The following is a 26,198-nucleotide window of genomic DNA, read 5'->3' as shown; positions in this document are numbered from 1 at the left end:
CAAAATTGCTGTAAAAAGTTTCCCTTGCAACTTCCTAATCTTTAAGATGGGTAGTAGTTCTAGAGTCCTAGAGATTAAGACTCTGGCACCCCAGAACTATACAATGAATGGCCATTTTATTAGAGATATCCACCTAGCTGTGTGTTGGACCTCCTTTGGCCTTCAGAATTGCAGTAATTCATCATGGCATAGATTCTGCTGGGTGTTGAAATAATTTTTCAGGAATATTGGCTCATGAAGACAAGATAGCTTCATGCAGTTGCTACAAATTAGATGTAGGCATTGAAATGCTCAGAACAGCCCATTCTACCTTGTCTCAGAGATGCTTTATAGGATTAAGATATGGGGACTGTGAAGACCAGGGAAGCATGGAAAATTTGAAGCAGTCCATAACTATACAACCCTTGTGGCCTGGTGCATTGTCCTGCTGAAAGTGTCCTTCTGCCATAGGATAAACAGCTGCAATGAAGAGACGAACTTGGTCGGTTCACAATGCTTAGGTAAGCCCTACTGTCCAACTGTCCATCCATAGATATCAGAGGAACCATGGTGTGCCAAGAAAACATTCCCTAAACCATTACTCCACCTCTACCAACCTGAACTGTTGACATATGACGGGAAGGGTTAATGGATTCACGCTGCTTGAGTGAAATTCTGACCCTTCCATCAGCAATGGTGCAACAGAAATATAGATTCATCTGAACAGGAGATGTTTCCACTGCTCAGTTATCCAATTTTTGTGTTCACTTGTCTACTGAAGCCTTGCCTTTGTGTTTGCCTTAGACAGTAATGGCACTCAAACTGGTTGTCTGCTGTTATCCCTCATCCGTGCTAAGGAATGACGAGTTGTGCGTTCAGACTCGTTAATTGGAATATCAGTGTTGTGTTCGACTGCAATCTGCCTTGACTGTGCATCGCCTGTTCGTCGGAACAATTCTTCACATCCTCCACTGACCTCTTTAGTCGAGGAGTTATATACATCCACAAGATCCCCTATTGCCTCTCATCAGAATGTTTCTTGACATCCTCCTCGGACCTCTTTAGTTGATTAGTTTTTACGTTCACAGGATCCCCTCTCGTTGGAAGTATTTCCTCAATCACACCATTCTCAGTATACTCTTGAAATCATGGCCCAAAAAGACCCACATGGCTCGCAGTTTTTGAAATATTGGCCTTGGCTAGTCTACCACCAATGACCATACCTCATTCAAAGCTGCTCAGATTGCCTTATTCTCCCATTCTAATATGGATTCACACTAAAACTGATCTACAGAAAAACTTCCTTACTTGACTTTAAGCTGCACACCAGGGTCATGTGTCTAATTTCATACAAGGAAGCTCTAATTGTGAAAGGGCAGAGGTCTCTAATAAGTGGGCCATTCAGTGAAATTATTGAAATGGGTTCAAGACATGGGTAAGATCTGCTATAAACCCCCTAAGGGTGCCTTCCCCCTTGGCAGATTTTGTTTCAGGATTGTTTTTGTGACTGAAAATCTGTTCCATTCATCTGAATAGAGCTTGCAGAAATCCATGTGCTTCCTGCCAAAAAAAGCCCAATTTAAATGAAGGGAACTGTTTTTTACTAGCAGAGAAACAAAATCTGCCATGTGTGAAGGTGCCCTATAAAGGTGATCAATATTCAAAAAGCTTCTTATACAATAATGAGTTTTCCTAACAATGGAGAATCTCCAATCTCCTCCCTACAAAGTCCCAAAAAGTGGGATGTGTGACACTGACAAAATGGATTTTGAAAGAGGAGACTTGCCTTATTTCTTATCTAATTGAACATCTAAGGTTAGTATAAACATACATCAGGGCTAAATGTCTGTGTATACACATTCAGTGTCAAGATAGATCAGATGTCTATGGAACAAGTACTGCAAATGAACGAGAAGAGCAAATAATGCTGATACAACCAGCGTACCAGAGGATCTTCTGATGGGCCCAGGATCTCATACCATAGTGGGCCCCAAAGGTCCATGAGAAAAAGAAAACATTTGGAGCTAATCACTTGCCAATAGGGTCTATTTCCTTCAATCAAAGTCTATTAGACTTTATTGATGATATGGACATTGGGCCACAACAATAATTTCCTCTGGTTGGCCCAAGGAACCCCAGTCTGACACCACTGCTTACAACATTTAAAGTCTCTTACTGGGTGCAGGTTTCTCATAGACTACAGGATGCTCGGGGCGCTGAGGAGCTTTCGGCCTCTCACGGCGTCTGTTGTGCCCATCTACAGGAAGGAAAAAGATGGAGAAAAGGTACACAAATCCTTGTAATCCTGTATGATGGGTAGAATACAGAAAATGTACAATAGAGTTAAAAATTAGTAACCATACAGTCACCATAGTCCTCCTTCTCCAGGTGTTCGTTGTAATCTTCAGTTGGAGGTTCCTCTTCCACACCTAAGGGGAATACAAAAAAACTGAATGGTCGTACAGGTCTATTAAACTGTCAGGTTTAGATGCCTGTTTCCATTTCTGCAATGGGGGTATCTGAAATGTTTGGTTTGTTTTGTTTTTCTATGTTCTGTAATGTACACCAAGGATGACATGGTCTGGTTGGCAGGGACAGGGTTAACTATCACTCTTGTTAGCAGTGGACTGGTCCTGCTTCCTACCAGGAGAGGAAGTTCTAGTTTAGCTAGTCAGGAGTGTAGGAGCACAGATTTGAGCTACTACTCCAAGGGGACCAGCATTATATTCTATGAGAGAGAAACAGTGAAGAATTCCCAAGTGACTGATTTTTTTGTTATATAGTCAGCAGAGTGACCAGCAAGGCACAGCTATAAAGACCCTGCTGCAGGTGAGGGACAACTCACGTTCGTTCATCGGGTGATCCTGTCATTCATGCAGGCACCTAAATTATTGTTTCTGGGCAGCAGATGGTGCTGTCTAAACAGTGATCTTCTGCCCAGAAACAATGCAGATGTATGAGGTTGAGCCATCGCAATAGCCATCCCTCGTCCTCATACTGTGAAGGTGATCACTGCATGCAATAGCAGCACTCTCCTCCACTAAACGAGCAGCCGATTGGCAGGAAGGAGCGCTTCCTTCCCGAAAATCTGTTGCTCATTGCAATGTAAACGTGCCTTTAGTGTAACTTTACAGTGGATGGAGATCCAGATCTTCTGCATAGGCATAGCTTTAAAACATAACAACCTAGTCGCTTGCATAGCAAGTGAGGTTACTACAGCCGTGACTCACAGCAGAGAGGGGCCGTTCTGTTCTTATACTGAGCCTGAAGCGCTGCAGTCTGTAGGCCCTCCCATGGTGCACTTCTGATGCACTTGCGGGTGCACACCACACACAAAGTATTCAAGGTTCCCATAATTTTGGCAGCACTCCATTAATTGAAGCATGGACAGAGGTATGTATTACTACCTGTCCCATGCCCCTACCTATATCTTTCAGCAGTTTTGCATTGACAAAATTAAAAACAGACTACCTTTAAATGATTCTTTGTTAGGCTGAATTAAAGGATATGTGCACCTTTAATTCATTTATTGTCCCAATAAATCTAAAGTGAAAAATTAAAAAATATTTGCAATAGATCTTATATATATATAAAAAAAAATCCTATTGTTTTGTTTCTAGAGCTCCTACGCAGACTATTCATCTTGCAGCAAGCAGGTTCTGTGCAGCGTCGTCCTGCAGTCTCATATGTCTTCCATTTGGCCCCTACTTTGTGCTAACATTCATTTGGTAGGTTAGCCGGACGTGGAGGACAGACAGAAGGGACTATGACTACAAGATCAGACAACAGGGTATGTCTGTTACCATGGAGACGCATTGTCTGCATAGGAGCTGTAGAAACAAAACAAAAGCGGAAACTTTTAAGTAAGACCTATAGCAAACCTGGTACATTTTTTCATTTTAAATTTATTGAGATAAATAAAAAATGGCTGTGAAGGTGTACACGACCCTGTATGTCAGGTATATGATGAAAGTAAAAAAGGAGAGAATGTGTCACTCACTAGGTCTCTGCCTTACTATTCCAGGTTCCTCAGGTTCAGGAAGTGGTTCCACATATTCTCCTGGAACATACAATAACTCGTTAGTATAAACTGCCATGTCTTCCATTCCTCCCTGCCTGTTCTCCAACATTTAAGGCCCCATTCACACAACCGTACTTTTTTTGTCCGCATCCGATCTTCATATTTTGTACCCTATTCACATCCTCTCTAGTGCTACTTCTAGCCAAGCAGCCTGCGCAGTCCTCTACATTTAAAACCTCCATGACTGACTTGTTGATGCCTTCCTGATCAATAATTTACATAAAAGTATTGTTAATAGACTGGCACACTATAACTGGTGGCAAGTAGAGGGCAGACAAGTTAGGTAAAGTATGGTAGAAAATAGGGGGATAGAGAGATGCAAGTACAGGTGAAGAAAATTATGTATAGAACAATAGAAAAATAGAAAATGTAATTTTTTTTTTATAGTTAAAGGGATTCTGTCACCTCTCATAACCCAAATTCGGATTTTAAACCAGTCATGCTCCACAGCTTACCTTGAATCGGCTAGCTGTGCTGTTCAATATTGTAATCCGTCCAGTAGTTTTGCAGAAAAACGACTTTTATAATTATGCAAATTAACCCTGAAGGTGCCCAGAGGGGCGTTATGTTCCCCTTTGTGTGCCCAGTAACGCCCCTCTTACAGTGCCCAAAACGCCTTCCTCCAGAATCCCTAACCGCCCACAGCGTCTCATCCCTCTCCTCCCCCTCCCTGACGGCCGAGCGAAGTCTCGCGCAGACGCAGTACCCACTGAGGGCTGCGCCAGTGCGATTTGCTGGAGACTGAGGGCAGGAGCTTCATCGTCGTCACTGGGCATGCGCCGAGCCCAGTGACGTCCGATGCTCGCTCTTCCCTCAGTCTCCAGCAAATCGCACTGGCGCAGCCCTCAGTGGGTACTGCGTCTGCGCGAGACTTCGCTCGGCCGTCAGGGAGGGGGAGGAGAGGGATGAGACGCTGTGGGCGGTTAGGGATTCTGGAGGAAGGCGTTTTGGGCACTGTAAGAGGGGCGTTACTGGGCACACAAAGGGGAACATAACGCCCCGCTGGGCACCTTCAGGGTTTTATAAAAGTCGTTTTTCTGCAAAACTACTGGACGGATTACAATATAGAACAGCACAGCCGATTCAAGGTAAGCTGTGGAGCATGACTGGTTTAAAATCCGAATTTGGGTTATGAGAGGTGACAGAATCCCTTTAATAAAAATATATAAAAATATAGATGATAGCCACAGAGGGAAATATATTCGATCAAGAAAAAAAAATTAATAACAGTCAATGTTCCTATTAAGGATCAGTATTCCTGTTGAAGATCTCAATTGGTCAACAATGGTATGGTTACTGTATGGCTTTGATAACCAATGATCAAAATCCTGTAGCAGGCAAGTGACACTTGTATAACTCCTGTGGCGTCCCACAGGAGAGCAGTGTACTGCCTGTTTTTACCTTACTGGCGTCTTCTTTTGCGTTCACTACATAGCACCACGTGGGACGTCAAGTGCGCCGAATTTACACAGCACCATGTGGGACGCCGAACCTTCCACGTGTTCTGGGAGAAGAGAGCAGACAGCGGCCAGCGAACCCTACCAGAAGGATCACTGAGAAAGTGTCAGACGCTAGTAAGGTAAAAACAGGCAGTACACTGCTCTCCTGTGGGACGCCACAGGAGTTATACAAGTGTTACTTGCCTGCTACAGGATTTTGATCATTGGTTATCAAAGCCATACAGTAACCATACCATTGTTGACTAATTGAGATCTTCAACAGGAATACTGATCCTCAAAAGGAACATTGACTGTTATTAATTTCTTTTTTTCATCGAATATATTTCCCTCTGTGGCTATCATCTATATTTTTATTAACTATAACATTTTTTACATTTTATATTTTTCTATTGTTCTATACATCATTTTCTTCACCTGTACTTGCATCTCTCCATACCCCTATTTTCTACTTTCACTATAATAGGGAGAATAAACTATCACCACACCAGGGCTGGGACAAGGCCATTTGGTGCCCAGGGCGAAGATGGCAAACTGCGCCCCCCCCCCCCCCGTTTTTAAGAAAAAAATTAGTTTGTTATTTGTATTACATTATTTTCTTACTTTTTACAGTCTGTGTGTGAGTAGCAGCTAGTGAAGGCAGGCTCCTCGTGGCTTGTTCTTCACGCGCCGACACAGCTCCCTGTAGGCTGCGCGAGTCCTCCCTCTCTCACCTCACACCTCGCCTCCGGCGTGAGCCGCGTGACGTCACACGGCGCACGCCGGTGGTATCAACCAAATGAATCCTCCATGGGGGGGGGGGGGGGGGGCGAGGAAACGCAGAGGAGGAAAGGGAGCCCGAGCCAGGAGCGCAGTCGGCACAAAATTCATAGGGGGAGAGAAGGAGCAGCGCTGACATGGCTGGTGTGGACGGTGTAGGCGGGTGCAGGAGCGCACTCAGCACAGCAAGCACAGCAAGTGGCGCTTGGCTAATGTGGTACAGTGAAGCTGTACACTGCTGGCACTTCACCTGCGCCCCCCTCCTGTCCGCAAATGGTAGCGCCCAGGGCACCCGCTCCTTCGGCCCCTGCCTTGTACCGGCCCTGCACCACACTTTACCTAACTTGTCTGCCCTCTATTTGCCGCCAGTTATAGTGTGCCAGTCTATTAACAATACTTTTATCTATATCCCTCCTCTGACTGCGTGAGTCAGTTAGACTTTGAGCACCTTGCATGACAATAGACAGGTGAGCATCTATATAACTTTGTGTTTTTACATGTATGACATTCAGCTGGACAAGCCTATACCTGAAATAAGCTCTACCACCAGGGGTGTAGCTCTTGGGGATGCAATGATTGCATTTACACCCAGGCCCCACAGTCTAAAGGGGCCCAAAAACTCATCTGCTATATATGGGTCCTAGGAGCTTCAAGTTACAACTCTCTTTACGACGTCCCATTTCTAGTTTTATAAAATATGTCACAAGGGAATTTTTATGTTTGTAATATATATATTTTTTCTCTCTAGAACTATAAAGAGCACAAGATCAGAATCACAACTAAAGCTAAGATTGGCATTAAAGCCACCCATACACATTCAATAGCTGTTGGCCAAACAAATATTCGGCTGCCAGCTGTCTCTCCCGACTCCCTCTTGGCTTCCACATACACATTCAGCTTGACTATAAGTATATTTCTAAAGGGAGAGCGGAGAAAGTCGCTGCCAGACACTTCTGGTGGCGGCTTACGTCCTAGGAGAACAAAAGAATTGGGCGACAATATTCATTTCGCCCAAATGATGTCGGGGAGAGTTGGAAGCTACCCATACACATTAAAGACACCTTTAGAGTAAAAAGATTTACATTTCCACAGAATACAACTAAACATGTCAAGGTCCTGAACACCTCAATGTATATGTATACGGTATATATTTATTCACGCTTTCTGTCATGTACCTCAAACTAATCATGTTTTCAAGGATCCAAATCCCACCTAAACTTATAGGGGCTGTCTGGGAATAGAAGGACATGGTTGCCTTCGTCTAAAAACAGCGTCACTTCAGTTGAGTTGCAATACCTGAACTGGTGTGGTGGTATTTTTAGAAGGAAGCACCCATAACTTTCTGATCCTGGAATGCCCCTTTAATGAATATTTAGTCAAACAAGAACATGTGTTTATTCACTGCTTCTCAATCCTCCCGTCAAGAAAATAAACTGGTGAGGACAAATTCTGAAACAACCGTGTGCATGAATATCAAAGCACATTTTTGAAAAGCCTACCTTCTGACCATAAATCTTCTCCCGTCTGTGATTTTGTGCCAGTCACTGGTGGTCTTATGTACCTTTCCTTCTCCTTAGGGGGCTGTCTATACCTGTCCTGTTCAGTAGTATCTGGTGTTCTATATGGATCTTCTACTTCTTTTGTCACTTGTGGTGGTCTGTATCTGTTTCCTTCTCTTATAATATCTGGTTCTTTGAATGTTTCCTCATCATAGCCCCCAGGGACTTCAGGTCTGCTGTACCTCTCTTCCTCTTCTCCCTCTATAACGTAGGGTTTTCTGTAATTTTCCTCATCATATCCCTCAGTGACTTGAGGTTGTTTATATCTCTCCTCTCTTTTTTGCTCTGTAACATATTTATCTTCTTCAGGAGTTTGTGGTCGTCTGAATTGTTCTTCCTCTTCTGTAACTGTTGTTATATAGCTGTCCTCTTCATCAGGAACTTGGGGTCGTGTGTATCTCTCCTCTTTGATATTCTTGTTCCTGTCCTCTTCTTCCTCTACCTCTGGACGCTGGTCTTGTTTCTTACCTGGTGTCTTCTTTGTGGGTTTTGGTGTCTTGGGTTTTTTGGTTGCTTTTGGCTTTTTTACTTTAGGTTCTTTAGGCTTCTTAGTTGGTTTTGGAGGTTTTTCCTTTTTAGCTCCCTTCTCTTTAGGTTTTTTAGTGGGTTTCGGGGCTTTTTTTTCTTTCTTTGTTTTTTCTTCACCTTTCCCAGCAGAATCTGTGGTATTTAAAAAGAGAATCAAAATCTGGAACAGATTGGTTCCTATGTCATAGTCACAATATACCAATATACAGTTTCTTCATATTTTTATATCTATAAAATAGTATACTCTAGATTGATTGCAGTCTTCATAAAGCCTGTATGGTTTTTTTTTCTCTCAGGCTATGAGCTGAGCGCTGCGATTGGCCAGCACTCCAGCCTGGGAGAAGGAGACGCCGGCAGGCTCCACCCAGTTGAGCCGAAAATATGAAGATACCGGAGCCTATACCGGGAGAACGGAGCGGCGCCCAGGGATAATAGTAAGTGCAGGGAGATCCCTGGGCACCGCTCTCCATGTCTGTATGCTTAGTTTAGATTTTTTATTGTAGTGAAAGGTCCTCTTTAAGCCTGTTTCCTGGATATTGACCCTCCATTGCCTGAACTGACCTGTGCCTGACTTCTGTATTGACCCTTCGCTGCCTGCCCAGACCTTGGACTGTCTGTTGGATTGCTCGCATTCTGCTGCCATGACCCTTTGCCTGTCCCTGTGTACAATTTTGCCTGATCCCTAGGTGCTCTGCATCTGTGTCAGTTGTCAATCATACAGAGACTATGCCAGGAGTCAGCGTGCTGATGGCTCCCCTGCAGCAAAGTCCAGATCCTTAATAGTGAAAACCAGGGGACTGCCAGGATAATCAAAGGCAAATCTGATGGTTGAGACAGTAGTTCTACACTCACTATCGCAACTCTTCTCAAAGTAATGATCATTTGGAGAGGTTTCACTGTACAGTTGTGGCCAAAAGTTTTGAGAATGACAAAAATATTAGTTATCACAAAGTTTGCTGCTAAACTGCTTTTAGATCTTTGTTTCTGTGATGTAGTGAAATATAATTACACGCACTTCATACGTTTCAAAGGCTTTTATCGACAATTACATGACATTTATGCAAAGAGTCAGTATTTGCAGTGTTGGCCATGCTCTCAATCAACTTCTGGGCCAATTCCTGACTGATAACAACCCATTCTTTCATAATCACTTCTTGGAGTTTGTCAGAATTAGTGGGTTTTTGTTTGTCCACCCGCCTCTTGAGGATTGACCACAAGTTCTCAATGGGATTAAGATCTGGGGAGTTTCCAGGCCATTGACCCAAAATGTCAATGTTTGAGCCACTCAGTTATCACTTTTGCCTTATGGCACGGTGCTCCATCGTGCTGGAAAATGCATTGTTCTTCACCAAAACGTTGTTGGATTGTTGGAAGAAGTTGCTGTTGGAGGGTGTTTTGGTACCATTCTTTATTCATGGCTGTGTTTTTGGGCAAAATTGTGAGTGAGCCCACTCCCTTGGATGAGAAGCAACCCTACACATGAATGGTCTCAGGATGCTTTACTGTTGGCATGACACAGGACTGATGGTAGCGCTCACCTTTTCTTCTCCGGACAAGCCTTTTTCCAGATGCCCCAAACAATCGGAAAGAGCCTTTATCAGAGAATATGACTTTGCCCCAGTCCTCAGCAGTCCATTCACCATACTTTCTGCAGAAGATCAATCTGTCCCTGATGTTTTATTTGGAGAGAAGGGGCTTCTTTGCTGCCCTTCTTGACACCAGGCCATCTTCCAAAAGTCTTCGCCTCACTGTGCGTGCAGATGCGCTCACACCTGCCTGCTGCCATTCCTGAGCAAGCTCTGCACTGGTGGCACTCCGATCCCGCAGCTGAATCCTCTTTAGGAGACGGTCCTGGCGCTTGCTGGACTTTCTTGGACGCCCTGAAGCCTTCTTAACAAGAATTGAACCTCTTTCCTTGAAGTTCTTGATGATCCTATAAATTGTTGATTGAGGTGCAATCTTAGTAGCCACAATATCCTTGCCTGTGAAGCCATTTTTATGCAATGCAATGATGGCTGCACTCGTTTCTTTGCAGGTCACCATGGTTAACAATGGAAGAACAATGATTTCAAGCATCACCCTCCTTTTAACATGTCAAGTCTGCCATTTTAACCCAATCAGCCTGACATAATGATCTCCAGCCTTGTGCTCGTCAACATTCTCACCTGAGTTAACAAGACGATTACTGAAATGATCTCAGCAGGTCCTTTAATGACAGCAATGAAATGCAGTGGAAAGGTTTTTTTTGGGATTAAGTTAATTTTCATGGCAAAGAAGGACTATGCAATTCATCTGACCACTCTTCATAACATTCTGGAGTATATGCAAATTGTTATTATAAAAACTTAAGCAGCAACTTTTCCATTTTCCAATATTTATGTAATTCTCAAAACTTTTGGCCACGACTGTATATAATACAAATAAAAAATTAAAAGTGAACCTGTCCCACATATAATTTATTGCTGTAAAACTCTGTTCTCTGCTCATCCAGGTAATCACTGAGCAGGACCAGTCACAGCACTCCTAAGCATAAAATACAAGCCATACTTATTATTTTTCAGGATAGGTCATTAATATCAGATTGGTGTTGGTTGGACAACCGGCAACCCCACCAATCAGCTTTTTCGAGCTGTTGTGGCACCGGAGACTATAGAGTGCACGGAGCTGGAAACAGCGCCATACATTATGTAGTGGGTATGCTGGGGTACTGCAGCCAAGCTGTTATTCAAGTGAACAGGAGCTGAGCTGCAGTGCGCTGGAAACTACACAGTAGATGGATTCTTCTGCTTCCACACGTACCCTGTTAGTTTCTGGCTTAGGAAGCTTGAAACAGCTGATCGGTGGGGGATGTCAGACCCACACCGATCTGATATTAATGTATTAACCTGAGGACAGACTTTCAATATCTGAAGCCAAGAGAACCACTTTAACTTTTACACTGAATACCATTTACAATAATATGATAAGACATAACATCAATACAATACAGAAAGTGGAAAATGCCAACAATGCATTCCTCATGGTCAACTGAGTCACGCGTTTCAAATAACACAAAAGTAACATCACGCAAGAAGTCAAATTGAACTCTTTCAGCGGGCTTCACATCAAAGAAGTCATCTTGCCTTGCAATAATATGAAACATATTTTAGAGGATTGTCGCTTCCTCCATCGGGACTCATGTACATAACACAGAAGAATCTGTACGGCGGTGCTTGGAGGCTATACAGCGCCGTAGGGACAGGTGCCATATGTACGGAGATATTCTTCTTTTGAAGCTATGCCACTGGTGTAAAATACCTCTGGACATGCAGAGCATATAAGGAAAAAAAGGCATATAGCCAGGGGCATAACTATAATTAATAAGGACCCATTGCAAAATACGTTGAGGCCCCGCCACCCAGTGTAAGAAAATGAAAACAACAGCATAAGTATCAATATAATTAAAGGTATGTATTATAGCACAATATATCAGAAAACCTGCATTATAGCAAAAAGCCACCATATTATTAGTACCCCTCCCACCACCACCTTTGGGTGCTATAGAAAATGCTGCGGCTGCTATGGCTATATAAACGCCCCTGCATACAGCATTACATGAACCTCTACAGATATCCATGTGCGGTTCCTTATAAAACTGAACGGTATAGTATGATTTTGTTTATTGGTGGCTTGGTGTAGGATTTCATCCTGGATTCAGGATTATTCTGAAATTCAATGTCTTCACTGTAATACAGTAAAACAAATATCTGGATACTTCAGTATTCTCGATCTAGAACACAGACACAATGTTGGTGGATCTAAAACCCCTGTCTTACATTGCAGAAGATGATCAGGGGGAGAAACAGAACTGGATCGCACATCCACAATGCTATGCTTTGATCTGACTCGCTTCTCAGCGCTATATTAAAGTGTACAGCCCCCCATACTGCATGCTGTACAAGAGGCATTAGTGTACATTTTGATCAAAAGTCATAAGCCCACTCACTACGCCAAGGTCGCCTCTTTGAGTGGGACCTACTCTGAAAAAAAGGCGCAGCGACAATGCGGTGACAAAGCGGCACTGCCCTAGTAGGCACCTCTGCTGTCTGATTATGCCACCCATGGCACTGGGTCCCACCAACCCACCAGCACAGCGCCACAAAAACAAAGGCCACCACGCAGTACTGCACCATGTGAACAGTTGTCTCATTGACCTGTAGCTTCTGATAGCAATGGACATGTTCACACGGTGCAGTACTGCTTGGTGGCCTTTGTTTTTGTGGTGCTGTACTGGTGGGTTGGTGGGACCCAGTGCCATGGGTGGCATTGTCAGACAGCAGGGCTGTTGTTTGATCCAGGGTCCCGCCGCCTACTAGGGCAGTGCCGCTTTGTCGCCACACTGCGCTGCGCCTTTTTGTCAGAGTAGGTCCCACTCAAAGAGGCGACCTTGGCGTGGTGAGTGGGCTTACGCCTTTTGATCAAAATGTACACTAATGCCTCTTGTACAGCATGCAGTATGGGGGGCTGTACACTTTAATATAGCGCTGAGAAGCGAGTCAGATCAAAGCATAGCATTGTGGATGTGCGATCCAGTTCTGTTTTTCTCCCCCTTGGCATTACATTGCAGAAGACCCATCAGTTTTACAGGGAATGAGGCTAAGATGAAACTAATAATCCCCATGTGTCAGAGATTTTATGATTCCAGCTCTGTAAGCCCTCATGCGAATAATTAGTAGCAGGCTGAGTCACATCTTCAGGAAGAAAAGTCACTGTTCAGGAATGTTTTTGTGATTTCAATGAACCATCCATTTCGCCATATCTTTTTTAAGACTTGGTCATACAGGAACTTGAGCTGAACCAGCCGCAACCCTCGGTGGTATACTCTTAGAAGATGTGCACCCGAGCTGAAATTTTGTGTTTTGTATTGGCCTGCCTGCACCCCAAAAGTTTTCCGGGACTTGACACCATCAATATCAAAACGATGGGGGGCAACACTCCCCATCGATCAGCTGTTTCAGCCACCGGCGCTAGAAACTATACAGTGGACGTAATGCTCCATCTACTGTGTAGTTTCCAGCACCTGCGTACTGTAGCTCAGTTTCCATTCACTTGAATGGGAGCTGAGCTTCAGTACTGCATCATGGCCACTACACAGTGGACAGAACCTTCATCTTCTGGATCCAGCACCTCCACCAATCAGCAGCTGATTGGTGGAGGTGCTGAGACTTGTACCCCCACCGATCTAATATAAAGTCCCAGAAAACCCCTTTAAATGGACACCACTGTTAAGCTAATGTGTTCCGCCGTATTTGCATTAACTTTTGCTCCTTTACAGGTACACCGACTTTAGCTGGGGTTGACAAGTTAACATTGTTTGTGCTCTAAGTGGTGGACACATGGACAATAGTCTTTGACAATGTGCATGGATGCCAAAGCATAATACCGCATGGGCTGTGTACAGGGTGGGACTATACTACATACAGGGCTCACCCACTCAACCTACGGTTGTGGATGTTGTGGCTGATGTATAGTGACCAGTGAATATCTGCATAGTGTCAGGGGTAGCTGTGAAAATGATGAGAGTTAGTGGAGAAATTGGTCTGGTCTGTGAGTGAAGTTGCGTCAGGCCAGCAAGCCACGTTATAGCCTGAGATACTATTTGGTAGTAATCCACCACATTCAACTTGACCTACACCAGGTTGCAGCCTTGCATGGGGCTGCGTATTGGAAGAAGTCCCTTTACTGGAGTTGTTCCTGGATATTTTGCAAATGGTTCCCAACTGCTTCCTAGAGAGTACTCGTACCTTGGACTTTATGGAGGCCCTGAAGAATTCTGCCCTGTGTGACTACAGACTGTTGTTATGCCCACCTTCAGTGGCCCAATTTGTTCATTTTGGTTAGTTTCTCTGGGATCTAACTGGGACCGTAACCATTATCCTGTGTGCCTGCCAGAGATTGTAACCATTATCCTGTGTGCCTGCCAGAGATTGTAACCATTATCCTGTGTGCCTGCCAGAGATTGTAACCATTATCCTGTGTGCCTGCCAGAGATTGTAACCATTATCCTGTGTGCCTGCCAGAGATTGTAGCCATTATCCTGTGTGCCTGCCAGAGATTGTAACCATTATCCTGTGTGCCTGCCAGAGATTGTAACCATTATCCTGTGTGCCTGCCAGAGATTGTAGCCATTATCCTGTGTGCCTGCCAGAGATTGTAACCATTATCCTGTGTGCCTACCAGAGATTGTAACCATTATCCTGTGTGCCTGCCAGAGATTGTAACCATTATCCTGTGTGCCCACTGTAGCCATTATATGATGCGTGATACATTGTAACCTTTTAGCCTTGTGCCAGCCTAAGAATCACAGGGGACTGTAACTGACAAGCCTTGTACCCAATTGTGATGGTAACCAATAATCTATGTGCCTTGTATGTAACCATCAAGCATTGTGCCCCCTGTTTGAATAAAGTGAAATTTTTACTTTAATTAAGTTCACTGCTACAAGTCTGCCTATTACTATTCCATCCTTAAGTGGGGTCCTGAGTTAAAGGGGTTGTCCAGCCTAATTAGAAAAGTTCCCTTTCAAAGCTCCTTCCGTTCCAGCTGGTGCTCCCCATCAAACTGGAAGTGATGGAGGACCTTTCTTGCACACATGACCGCTGAGGGCACTAAGTGGCTGCAGTGGTTTCAAGACCAAGAAAGGTTTGAATTTTTAGTTTTACTTTTCAACACAGTCCTGACGGCCATTGTTTTTTTTTAATTAGGATGCACAACCTCTTTAAAGATCAAAGGCCAGACATGGAACTGACTAGCTTACAGACTTCTACATGTGCAGCGACCCAGAGCGGAGGCTCAGGATAGAGAGAATGGGTGTGGTGGTTGTGGCTCTGAGATGGGTAGTAGTGCTCACAGTTCACGGTGGCACTCCTCCCTCTGGCACTCCCTGGGGCCGTGCCGTGGATGGAGGGCGCACTCTTTCTTACCTTGAGGCACAACCTGGTATTGGGGCTCCTGCCTGGTGGTAGCTGGGGTAACCTTGATGGAGTGCAAGGCAGGAGTGTGGATAAAGTGGTTGGCGGATGGTGATCAGTAACCAGGTCGCAGATTGCAATAAATAAGTCTCTTTACCATGTTGATGGTAGGAGTAGTAGTATTACATATAGCAGCAAAAGCACAGTTTTAAATTATATCATAGTGCTATCTTCTCCCAATAGCAGTGCCGAGGCAATAACAATAATGGTAGTTGTAGTACTCTCTGAGCCTGACTCCAAACACTTTGCTATCTTCCCAAGCTAACCCCAGACATGCTGTACTGTACTTATTAACTCCTTTTGCATTTCACGGATGGAGGGGCACAGAAACTTTAGATACGGATGGCCAGTCCGTCTCAAAGTGTAGTAGTAGCCGGAGACAATAATCCTTTCCACAGCAGCAAAGCCTTTCTGCTATAAACGAGTGAACACGTTTCTGTCTGAAGCTTGCACAGCCGGGATGGTTCTGGACCTTCTAAGATGACTGGCCTCTTTCTCTCAGGTGTCCTCTGGTAATAGAGCTTCTTTGGCAGCTGAAGTGTCAGAGAGAGAGGTTCTCTAAACTTAGGCCTACCTCTCAGGAGCTTGCACATGTAGGTCTTCTCCCTTGGTCTGATAGACTCACACTCTACTCTAACTGGCCAGGGGGCAGACCAGGTCCATCACTCTGGTAACTTAAACAGTATGCCAATTTGTTAACCATTTGGTTGCCTTATACATTGCTACTATGTACATAACATAATAAATCACAACATTTAACTTGTCAACGACCCTTTGACAATAATTAAAGAGGACCTGTCACTGCTACTGACACGCTTGTTTTAATAGCTTCATGCATTCCCCGTGTAATAACAATTCTGGAGCATCTATTCCTATGGCTCTATGTTGTGCCATTCCTTTTATTATTTGTACTAGAAGTTATGAATGAATTGCTAGCAGTCTGCAGTAAGGGTACAGAGGGGTGGTAACCAGTTAGGGGGGTGTACCTGCACAGTCTGAAAAATAGCAGCACTGATTGGATAGAGTGAGTCTGTGCAGGTACACCCCCCCAACTGGTTACCTCCCCTCTGTACCCTTACTGCAGACTGCTAGTAATTGATCCATAACTTCTAGTAGGAATAATAAAGGAATGGCACAACATAGAGCCATAAGAATAGATGCTCCAGAATTGTTATTACACGGGGAATGCATAAAGCTATTAAAACAGGCATGTCAGGAGAGGGGAGAGGTCTTCTTTAAGCCTTTGCAGTAGTCCTACTGCATATACAGTAGTGGAAGTGGGTGTCTAAAATATTTAGGCATATGTCATAAACTTTACATTTCATGGGTCAGTACACAAAAAGATTACTTAAAGAACCGACGCCCAACTGTTCCATCAATTCACGCCTCTCACCTCCACTTTCTCCTTTAGGTGCTTTTGGCTTTTTTCCTACTTGAGTCTCTGTTTCTTCTATCTCGTACCCTCCACCACCAGTGATTCCGACTCCACCCTCATCTTCTTCCCTTCTTGGTTCTGCATTATCATCATCATCTTCCTCGGGGACCAACTCCTTGAGGAATCCTTCCAGGAAGTCTTCTATTTCATCATCAGTGAGAACTGTCTGTGCCTGGCCTGAAGAGGGCAGCAGTGGCAGAAGCAGGGACAGAATCACTAAGGTTGTTGCACTTTTGCACATCTCTTGCTACCAGAAGGCAAAAAGTGCCAAAACGGGAAGGAGAACCTAAAAAGAAGAAATCCAATATTTGGGTTAAGAAATGTAATCCATGAAAGCATCTTTTCTGCTGCCTTGTGATGCCTACAGAGTATTCATGTTACCTGCTCTGGAGGATCCACTGCATCTATTTCTGCGTCCAGTAACACATAATTTCCTATCCGGCAACTGAAATCTAAGAGATTTTCCTACCACAGACATATGACTAGGAAATGGCATCCAAATCCCATCATGGGGGTCTGTGAAGAGGCTGTGGTGCTCTGTGTAGAGCAGCAGTACCTTTGACTTTCCTTGTACACAGCGCCACTCCTGACTAACCACTGTGCCTGGTATTGCAACAGAGCTAAATTCAAATGATTGCTTCTTAGGTCCCATTCACACGAACATATGGCCACCGTGCATGTGTTGCACTCTGCATCGCATTTTTAACCCTAAAAAAAGCCAGTAAAAGTACATATCACTCTGCTTTTTGCTGAGTCTTTTTTATTTTTTTTTTTCATTATTTTTTCTAAATGGCTGTAAACAGCACTTTTTTATTTATTTTTTTGCTGTTTTTCCCCCATAGTGAAAGAGGCGTAAAAATGTCTTAAAAAAGTAAGAGCTTTGACATACTACATTTTTAAATAGAAGACAAAAAAAAGAGGACAAAAAAAAAAAACACCTAATGAACAAAAACGGCAGGAGCAAAAAACACCTGTGTGTCCTGCATTTTAAATTTCCCATAGACCTTCAGCCAACATCTGAAGCTGGCGGTTTTACCACAAAAACACGCACCAAAAACAGCAAAAGTGATGAAAAACGCGACTAAAAAACTATGTGTGAAAGTAGTCTCAGGGTTTTTATGCCATGAATTTGGTGGTTGATTTTTCACCCCTAATAAAATGTCAACGGCAAAAATAGTGCACTTCGCCTGTTTTTTTTTTCTAAATAGCTTTGTGAACAGCACTTTTATATATTTTTTTTTTGCAGTTTTCCCCCCATAGTGAAAGAGGTGTAAAAATGCCTAAAAAAAACATAACCACCTAATGAGCAAAAAATGCTAAACGTGACGAAAAATGCCTAAAAAAAACTACGTGTGAAAGTGGCCTCAAGATTTTTAGAACATGAATTTGGTTCTGGTGGGTTTTTCACCCCTAATAAAATGTCATAAAAAGCGCATGCATTATTCTTTTGCCAGAGCTCCAGCAAGCTGCATTTTTAAAAAGAAGCCAAGAGTAAAAAAGATATATATTTTTTTTAAACGCCACCTAATAAACAGAAACGCCAAGAGCAAAAAAAGAGCTTGTGTGTCCTGCACTTAATATTTCACATAGAGGTTCAGAATCTGGAGCTGTTATTTTCCTTTTACCACAAAAAAAAACAACAACAAAAATTCAGGTGTAAAAAACATGGCAAGCTTTTTTATGTTTTTGTTTTACAGTTTTTAGTTGTTTTTTTTTTTTGTTTTTTTCAGCGCACAGGATTGAAAGATATTTGGGGTCATTTATCAAACTGGTGTAAAGTAGAACTGGCTTAGTTACCCATAGCAACCAATCAGATTCCACCTTTCATTTTCCAAAGGAGCTGTGAAAAATTAAAGGAGGAATCTGGTTGCTATGGGCAACTAAGCCAGTTCTACTTTACACCAGTTTGATAAATGACCCATATTGTATGTATGACCCTTCACATTGGTTTTGCATCTTTACCAGCTGGTGTGATTGTCTTAGCCCGTTATGTGCATTAAAAAAAACTCAATACAATTTGGAGAAAAACAAAACAGCAAAAAACGCAAATGTGCAGAAAAACACCACTAAAAAACTGCCTGTGAAAGAGCCCTGTGTGTGTTCTCCAGGATTAAGTGAGCGTGCAATGAGGCCATATCAAAAAAGGTGTAAAAGAAACGTGGAGAGGTTGCCCCTAGCAACCAATCAGCTTTCAGCTTTCATTTATCAGAGGTGCTTATTGAAATGAAAGCCGCAACCTGATTGGTTGTTATGGTCAACAGCTCCATACATTGTAATGTATTGCAGGCAGCCATCTTATGTTTGTGTACAGCAGCGCCTGCAGCTGTGGCCCCTGAGTCCTGCCCTCAGAGACCAAATAGATGCTACACAGTGTGACTGCATAGCATAATCAATTTAATAAACTCATGGAGTTATTTATCAAACTGCTGTAAAGTAGAACTGGCTTAGTTGCCCATAGCAACCAATCAGATTCCACCTTTCATTTTTCACAGCTCCTTTGGAAAATGAAAGGTGGAATCTGATTGGTTGCTATGGGCAACTAAGCCAGTTCTACTTTACACCAGTTTGATAAATGACCCCATGAGTTTCTTACTTTTGCAGAAGGCCTCATGCACACGACCAACCGTATGTATTTTGGGGTCCACAAAAAACGGATTCGCAAAAAATACGGATGATGTCCGTGTGCATTCCGTATTTTGCGGAATGGAACATCTGGCCCCTAATAGAACAGTACTGTCCTTGTCTGTAATGCAGACAATAATAGGACATGTTTTGCGGAACCGAAATACGGACATACGGAAACGGAATGCATGATCCCTAACTAATTATTTGCTTAAATCCCTGAGGAAACCAGGACAGAAGATAATGTAAATAACATAGTACCAAATGTAAAGTCCTCATTCCACCACACGATGTCTCTCGAAGAGGGCTACAAAGCTATGCACGTGGTAGGATATCATATGCACTCGGAGAAGCCGGTGGGTTAAGAACATGAGGGGATTTCCATTTTACTAATTTTCCGTTGTGTCATACGGGTCTATGAGCTGTAACCCACAGATCTAAGGGACCACAGAGAACCCCTTCAGCGCCGGTCACAGAGTGAGCCTAAATTCAGATTGCGCAGTGACAGTATACAGTAAACTCTGCGCTATTGTATATACTGTCAGATGTCACTTTACATATGGTGTCCTTGCTAAATAATTCTATACAGCTCCGACATCCTTCTCCCAGTAGGACCAATAAAGCAAACATGGCCACTGTCATAGAAAATGGGTTTTCCATAGTGGAAATATAGGAGAAGAGATGAGAGACTCCACTGTGCTGTGCATGGGGCAGATGGGCTCATGCTGCAGACTCCAGACTACCACTTCTGACTGGCAGTCTGTAATAAGAAAGTGTAAGTGAATACGGTAGATGGGCAAAGCTGGTGATATCACTCATGCTGCAGAGTGCAGACTACTGCTTCTTTACAGTATTTTGTAGTTAGTCAATGTATGTGCAACGGGCCGCCTCCGCCCAGGGCCCTCTATATAAAGCGTCCCAGGTGTAGGAAATGCTGAGTGGTATGTTGCGGCCTAAAATGTGGTAGGACCTGTGATGAGGTCACCGTCATGTGACCAGTGCAAAAAAAAGGCAGCGCTCAGCAGTGGAGACCTGTGACGCCAGTGACTGAATGTAAGTGCCTGAGAAATGCTGTGGTTCTCCTCTGTTATACCTCCTCCCTGCTTACTGGGAGGGAAATATGTTATTTAACTGGGGCTGTATGTTACAGGGGCTGAAGGGAGGGGGTGGGTGTTAGTTACATGGGACTGTATGTTACAGAAGTTTGGGGGGAGATGACTGGTGTTATTTACATGGGACTGGATATTATAGAGCAGGGGTAGGCAACCTCCGGCACTCCAGCTGTTGTGAAACTACAACTCCCAGCATGCATACTTGCTCTGATCTTCTAAGAACTTACATAGAAATGAATGGAGCATGCTGGGAATTGTAGTTTTGCAACAGCTGGAGTGCCGAAGGTTGCTGATCCCTGTTATAGAGGACTGGAGGGTAAGGAGTAATGTTATCTACATGGGACTATGTGTTGGAGGGGGCTGAAGGAGAAGATTTAAGTTATTTACATGGGACTGTATGTTATAGAAGACTGTAAGCAAAAGAGGTTATTTACATGGGACTGCATGGTATAGAAGACTGTAGGGAGAGGACGGGCATTATAATTTATGGGGGCACTACAGAGAAGATTATAACTACAGGGGGTATGGCAGGAGGCATTATAATTACAGGGGGCACTGTAGGGAACATTATAAATACTGTGGGCAGTGGTGGCGGGCATTACTACTGAGGGCTCCATAGGAGTGTCTTATAGATTGGCCTAATTTCTATTAGGGGTGCCTTATTAGTACTGAGGGCACTGTAGGGGTACTATGGGGGAGGGGCTTCCGCCTAGCAGTGAGCCCGGTGACGGGCTTTAGAGCTGCGCTAGCCTGTAAAGCCACCCATCAGTGCTGGTGATGTCACCGGGAACACTGCTAGGGCTGTAAACAAAACAGCCCCCTGAACCCGGACAACTGCTTTAAAGGGCATCTGTCAGTAGCTTTGACACTGGCTGACCTGTTACATGTGCGCTTGGCAGCTGAAAGCATCTGTGTTGGTCCCATGTACATAAGTGGCCGCATTGCTGATAAAATTATGTTTTAATATATGCAAATGAGCCTCAAGGAGCAATGGGGGCGTGGCCATTACACCTAGAGGCTCCGGTTTCTTTGCAACTGCCGCTCCCTGTTTACTTTGACAGGGCCTGGCAGTGAAAATGTCATCACAACTGGCCATGTCAAAGTGCAGAGGGCAAGGCAGTTACAGAGAGAGCGGAGCCTATAGGTTTATTGGTAACGCCCCCGTTTGTATATAATAAAACATAATTTTTCTCAGCAATGTGGGCACATAAGAACACGGGACCAACACAGATGTCTTCAGCTGCCATGCGCACATGTAACAGGTCAGCTTTTTAATTGTACAAGCGTATGAAGGAGTCCTGAGGGATAGCTGAAAGCCTATGGAGCATTTTACTGTCAGCTATCTAAAAAATATGGATTTCAGTGGGGGGGAAGAAGACGGCACTAAAGTGCCTAGGGCAGCATAAAATCTAAATATGGCCCTGGCTCCATAGCAGCAGCACAATGTAGTGTCACACATCACACTGCTACTGTGAAGGGGGAACAGTATCTGGACATAACTACTGTGAAGGGGGCACATATCTGGACATAACTATTGTGAAGGGGGCAGATATGTGGGCATAGCTACTGTGAAGGGGGCACATATATGGGCATAGCTACTGTGAAGTGGGCACATTTCTGGACAGAACTACTGTGAAGTGGGCATAATATCTGGACATAACTACTGTGAAGGGGGCACATATATGGGCATAGCTACTGTGAAGTGGGCACATTTCTGGACATAACTACTGTGAAGTGGGCATAATATCTGGACATAACTACTGTGAAGGGGGAACATATTTGAGCATAACTACTGTGAGAGGCTCATATCTGGGCATAACTATTGTGAAGGGGGCACATATCTGGACATAAGTATTGTGAGGGGGCACATATTTGTCACAACTACTGTGAGTGGGGCACATATCTGGACATAACTGCTGTGAAGGGGACACATATCTGAGCATAACTATTGGGAGGGGGCATATATCTTAACATAACTACTGTGAAGGGGGCACATATCTAGACATAACTACTGTGAAGGGGGCACATATCTGGACATAACTATTGTGAGGGGCACATATCTGTCATAACTACTGTGAGGGGCAAATATCTGGACATAACTATTGTGAAGGGGGCAGATATTTGGGCATACCTACTGTGAAGGGGGCACATATCTAGGCATAGCTACTGTAAAGGGGGCACATATCTGGGCATAGCTACTGTGAAGGGGTCACATATCTGGCATATCTACTGTGAAGGGGGCACATATCTGGGCATAACTACTGTGAAGGGGGCACATATCTGGGCATACCTACTGTGAAGGGGCACATATCTGGGCATAGCTACTGTGAAGGGGGCACATATCTGGGCATAGCTACTGTGAAGGGAGCACATATCTGGGCATAACTACTGTGAAGGGGGCACATATCTGGGCATAACTGCTGAAAAGTGGGCATCTCTGGGCATAACTACTGTGAAGGGGGCACATATCTAGGCATAGCTACTGTGAAGGGGCACAGTATGGGCATTACTACTATGTGCAGGTACAAAGGGGGAATAATTACTATTTGGGGGCATTAAGGGGACTGGTTGTGTATAGTTATTCTTTGGGCAGAGTTAGAGGCGTGACCTAGTATAAATAATATATATATATACACATACAGTAAACATATTGACCCTTATTTACAAGATGTTCTTTATTTGCACGTATATGTTTACATTTGTATGTGTGGTTTGGGGGAGGGGGGGCCAAGGTACATTTCTTCCACAGGGGCCCTCTGCTGTCTGTGTCCTTCCCTGGTAATTAGTATAACTAGATAGGGCAGATAGTCACAATTGATGACATCACTGCTTTTCCCATTGGAAATATAGGGAACATGGTATTCTGAAATGCTCCACTGTGCTAATGACTGTATTTAGACATTATAATTGAATGGGGCAGATGGGCACAGCTGGTGACAGCACTCACGCTGCAGACTACAGGGTCCATTCAGACGTCTGCAAGTGGTTTGCAGTCCGCAGGCCGGCCCTGTGATAGAAATGCCTATTCTTGTCCGCGACTGCGGGCAAGAATAGGACTTGCTCCATCTTTTTTGCGGGCCACGGAACGGAACATCTTTTGCAGCCCCACTGAAATAAATGGGTCTGCACCCGTCCCGCAAAATTGCGGAATGGACGCGGACCCTGAACTGCGCCCGGCCGTGCCCATATTGGCCCACAAACAGCTTGAATGGCTCCGCAATCTGGAAGGTTTGGTGCGGAACGGAGGCACGGAAGCACTATTTTTTGACGGTGCAGACAGATCACGGACCCAGGTTCAGGATCCATCTGCGGAATCCGCACGGATGTTGCCCGTGCATTGGGGACTGCAAATGTGCCTGAGCCCTTAGGGTTATCTGCAGTAGTCTGTAAATAGTTTATGTAAGTGAATGGTACAAACGGGCACAGCTGGTGACGTCATGCAGCAGGGGCATGTAGAAGAGGAGAGTATGGGCTCAGTGCGGGTCAGACAGAATGTCCAGTTATTGGATTGGACAGTTTCTAGAGGACCACTAGGGGTAATTTAAGTTTCACATTTGTGAGTATGTAAATAATTAATTATCTTTATGGCTTTAGGCTATTGTGTATAGGAGGTCAAAGAGGAACACGTAGGGCCCTTATTCATGGGTGAATGGTCAGGCAAACATAAGGACGCTCAGTCCCAATCCTTGCTCAGTGTAAACAGGACAGTGATCGACAAGTACTCATTTGTCTACTGATCAGATCTTTTATTCAGACACAACAATGCTTGTCCGTGGAAAGCACATAACCCTGAATAGACCCAGGGTGTGCTGCCAACACCATGTAAACTGCATGGGGGATGAACGATCATAGTAACAATCATCCCCGTGCTGTTTCCTTCTGCCAGGGTGAAAGCCCTTTAAATGAGCGCCCGCCGCCAATCACTTTTTTCATCGATCTGCGATCGTTGCCGCCCTACAATTGGCCCATCTAAAGGGACCCATGTAGTTTTTGGGTTTTTGATGTGAGAATGGACCTCAGAGACAGAAGGGATTAAAGGCTCATGCCCCCGACGTTATGTATTGCTGTCCGCAAAAAAAAGCTTCATCCGCAAAAAATATGGATGAAGTCTGCGTGCATTCTGTATTTTGCGGGACGGAACAGCTGGCCCCTAATAGAACAGTACTATCCTTGTCCGTAAATCGGGCGATAATAGGACATGTTCTATGCTTTGCGGAACGGACATACGGAAACAGAATGCACACGGAGTAGCTTCCATTTTTTTTGCGGATCCTTTGAAATGAATGGTTCCGCATACGCTCCGCAAAAAAAAAACGGACGCGGAAAGAAAATATGTTCAAGTCCTAATCTTTTTGCACTGTTTTGTGATCCATTCCCACATTTGATAAAAAAAGGAGCTAAAACAGTTTTGCCCACTTGGTGGTATCCTAGCCTTAAAAAGGTTGTCGATCCCGCACAAATCTCGCACAATAAGCTGATCACAGTGATCAACCGTAATCTACGGGGGATCCTGACTGCAAGTATTTACGGTAATTCCCCTGCAGTGCCACCACAGGAGAAAAGGAGTATTACACAGCTGCAGTTGAAATCAATGGGCTGCCCATGTAATACATGGAGGTGCTGGGTACGCCAGAATGAGATATGCTCTTTGCAGTCTCTTTCCCTTCTGGCCAATAGATCAGGTTCCCGAACGGGGGAGAACCTATTAACTAAGATTGTATAATAGGATAATTAGACGTGGATTTAGTTTGAGCGCAACCATAGAAATGAGCCAAATACAAAACCTCCAAGAATGAAATATCAATAAAATATTCTGAAACTATTATACATATATAGGAGTTAAAATGTGGTTTAGGGATCAGTTCCAGAGGGACATTTTGGGAGCAGGGACAAAGGGACTAGAATAAAAGTAGGGAAGTCCCCTCAGACAAATAACACTTGGATGCTAGGAGTAAGTTTCACATACAGGAGGAGACTTCCATGCTGCCCATGAGTTGTAGGTTTACCTGTTGACTGAATGCTCCACCTACCTCAACTGAGGATCCGGTGATCCCTCAAGATGTGATACTGGAGATGGTCTCTTGGCCAGAAGTCTCAGGACAGGTGCCAGCACAGTTAGGAAGAATTGTATACAATCCACTTGCTTATTTTACTCCTCGGTCCTTTAGGTACTATGGTCACCACAGTCTGACGATGAAGGATAAAGAGACCGTCCAGACCAACCGGAGTTCAGGGACAACAAGACATTGTGGAATCTGCTGGTGGTTCCAAAGATTGTTCTTTTATCTAAATCCTCTGTGTTATCCCAACTCCTCTGACCCTCTCAGTCTGTACCTGACATCTGCTGGGAGGAAATTGAAGCCAGCCCCTCTCTTTACCCTGCCTCCCCTCTAAAATCCTTAACCCTCCCAGCACCACAAATCAATGCTCCTGCAAGACAGGGAGGGAAAATAAGACGGATGAAAAGTGGAATGGACAGGAAGAAGCGTCTGAAGTCAGAAGAGTGGGAGATTTATGGTTGTATTTGCTGGGCGATGATAGATAGATAGATAGATATAGATGATATATACATTCGTTTTTCCATCCTTTTTCAGTGATTTTCTTAAAGAATCTATGGAGTATGCCTACAAGTGAACATTGAGGACATTGCAAAATG

General features: G+C 44.1%; 1 protein-coding gene across 2 annotated transcripts in view; it reads right to left on the bottom strand.

The window, feature by feature from the left end:
• AEBP1 (AE binding protein 1) overlaps positions 1-25,907 on the bottom strand; it is a 52,077-nt gene extending 26,170 nt beyond the window's left edge. The window contains exons 1-6 of one of the 2 annotated variants that reach the window (XM_040414555.1): positions 25,573-25,907; positions 16,767-17,094; positions 7,776-8,495; positions 3,980-4,039; positions 2,343-2,408; positions 2,156-2,236 (exon numbers count right to left, since the gene is read on the bottom strand). In XM_040414555.1, coding sequence (XP_040270489.1) covers positions 2,156-2,236; positions 2,343-2,408; positions 3,980-4,039; positions 7,776-8,495; positions 16,767-17,049 — 1,210 coding nt within the window. In that variant the 5' untranslated portion in view covers positions 17,050-17,094; positions 25,573-25,907. Of the gene's footprint in view, positions 1-2,155; positions 2,237-2,342; positions 2,409-3,979; positions 4,040-7,775; positions 8,496-16,766; positions 17,097-25,371; positions 25,526-25,572 lie in introns of those variants that run through there. The other variant, XM_040414556.1, reaches the window with a different exon arrangement.
• Positions 25,908-26,198: the final 291 nt, after the last annotated feature.

The sequence above is a fragment of the Bufo bufo genome, chromosome 1, assembly GCF_905171765.1.
Source record: "Bufo bufo chromosome 1, aBufBuf1.1, whole genome shotgun sequence".
Taxonomy (NCBI): Eukaryota; Metazoa; Chordata; class Amphibia; order Anura; family Bufonidae; genus Bufo; species Bufo bufo.
Note: the sequence above shows the minus strand (reverse complement) of the source record. Positions and strands in the feature narration are given on the sequence as shown.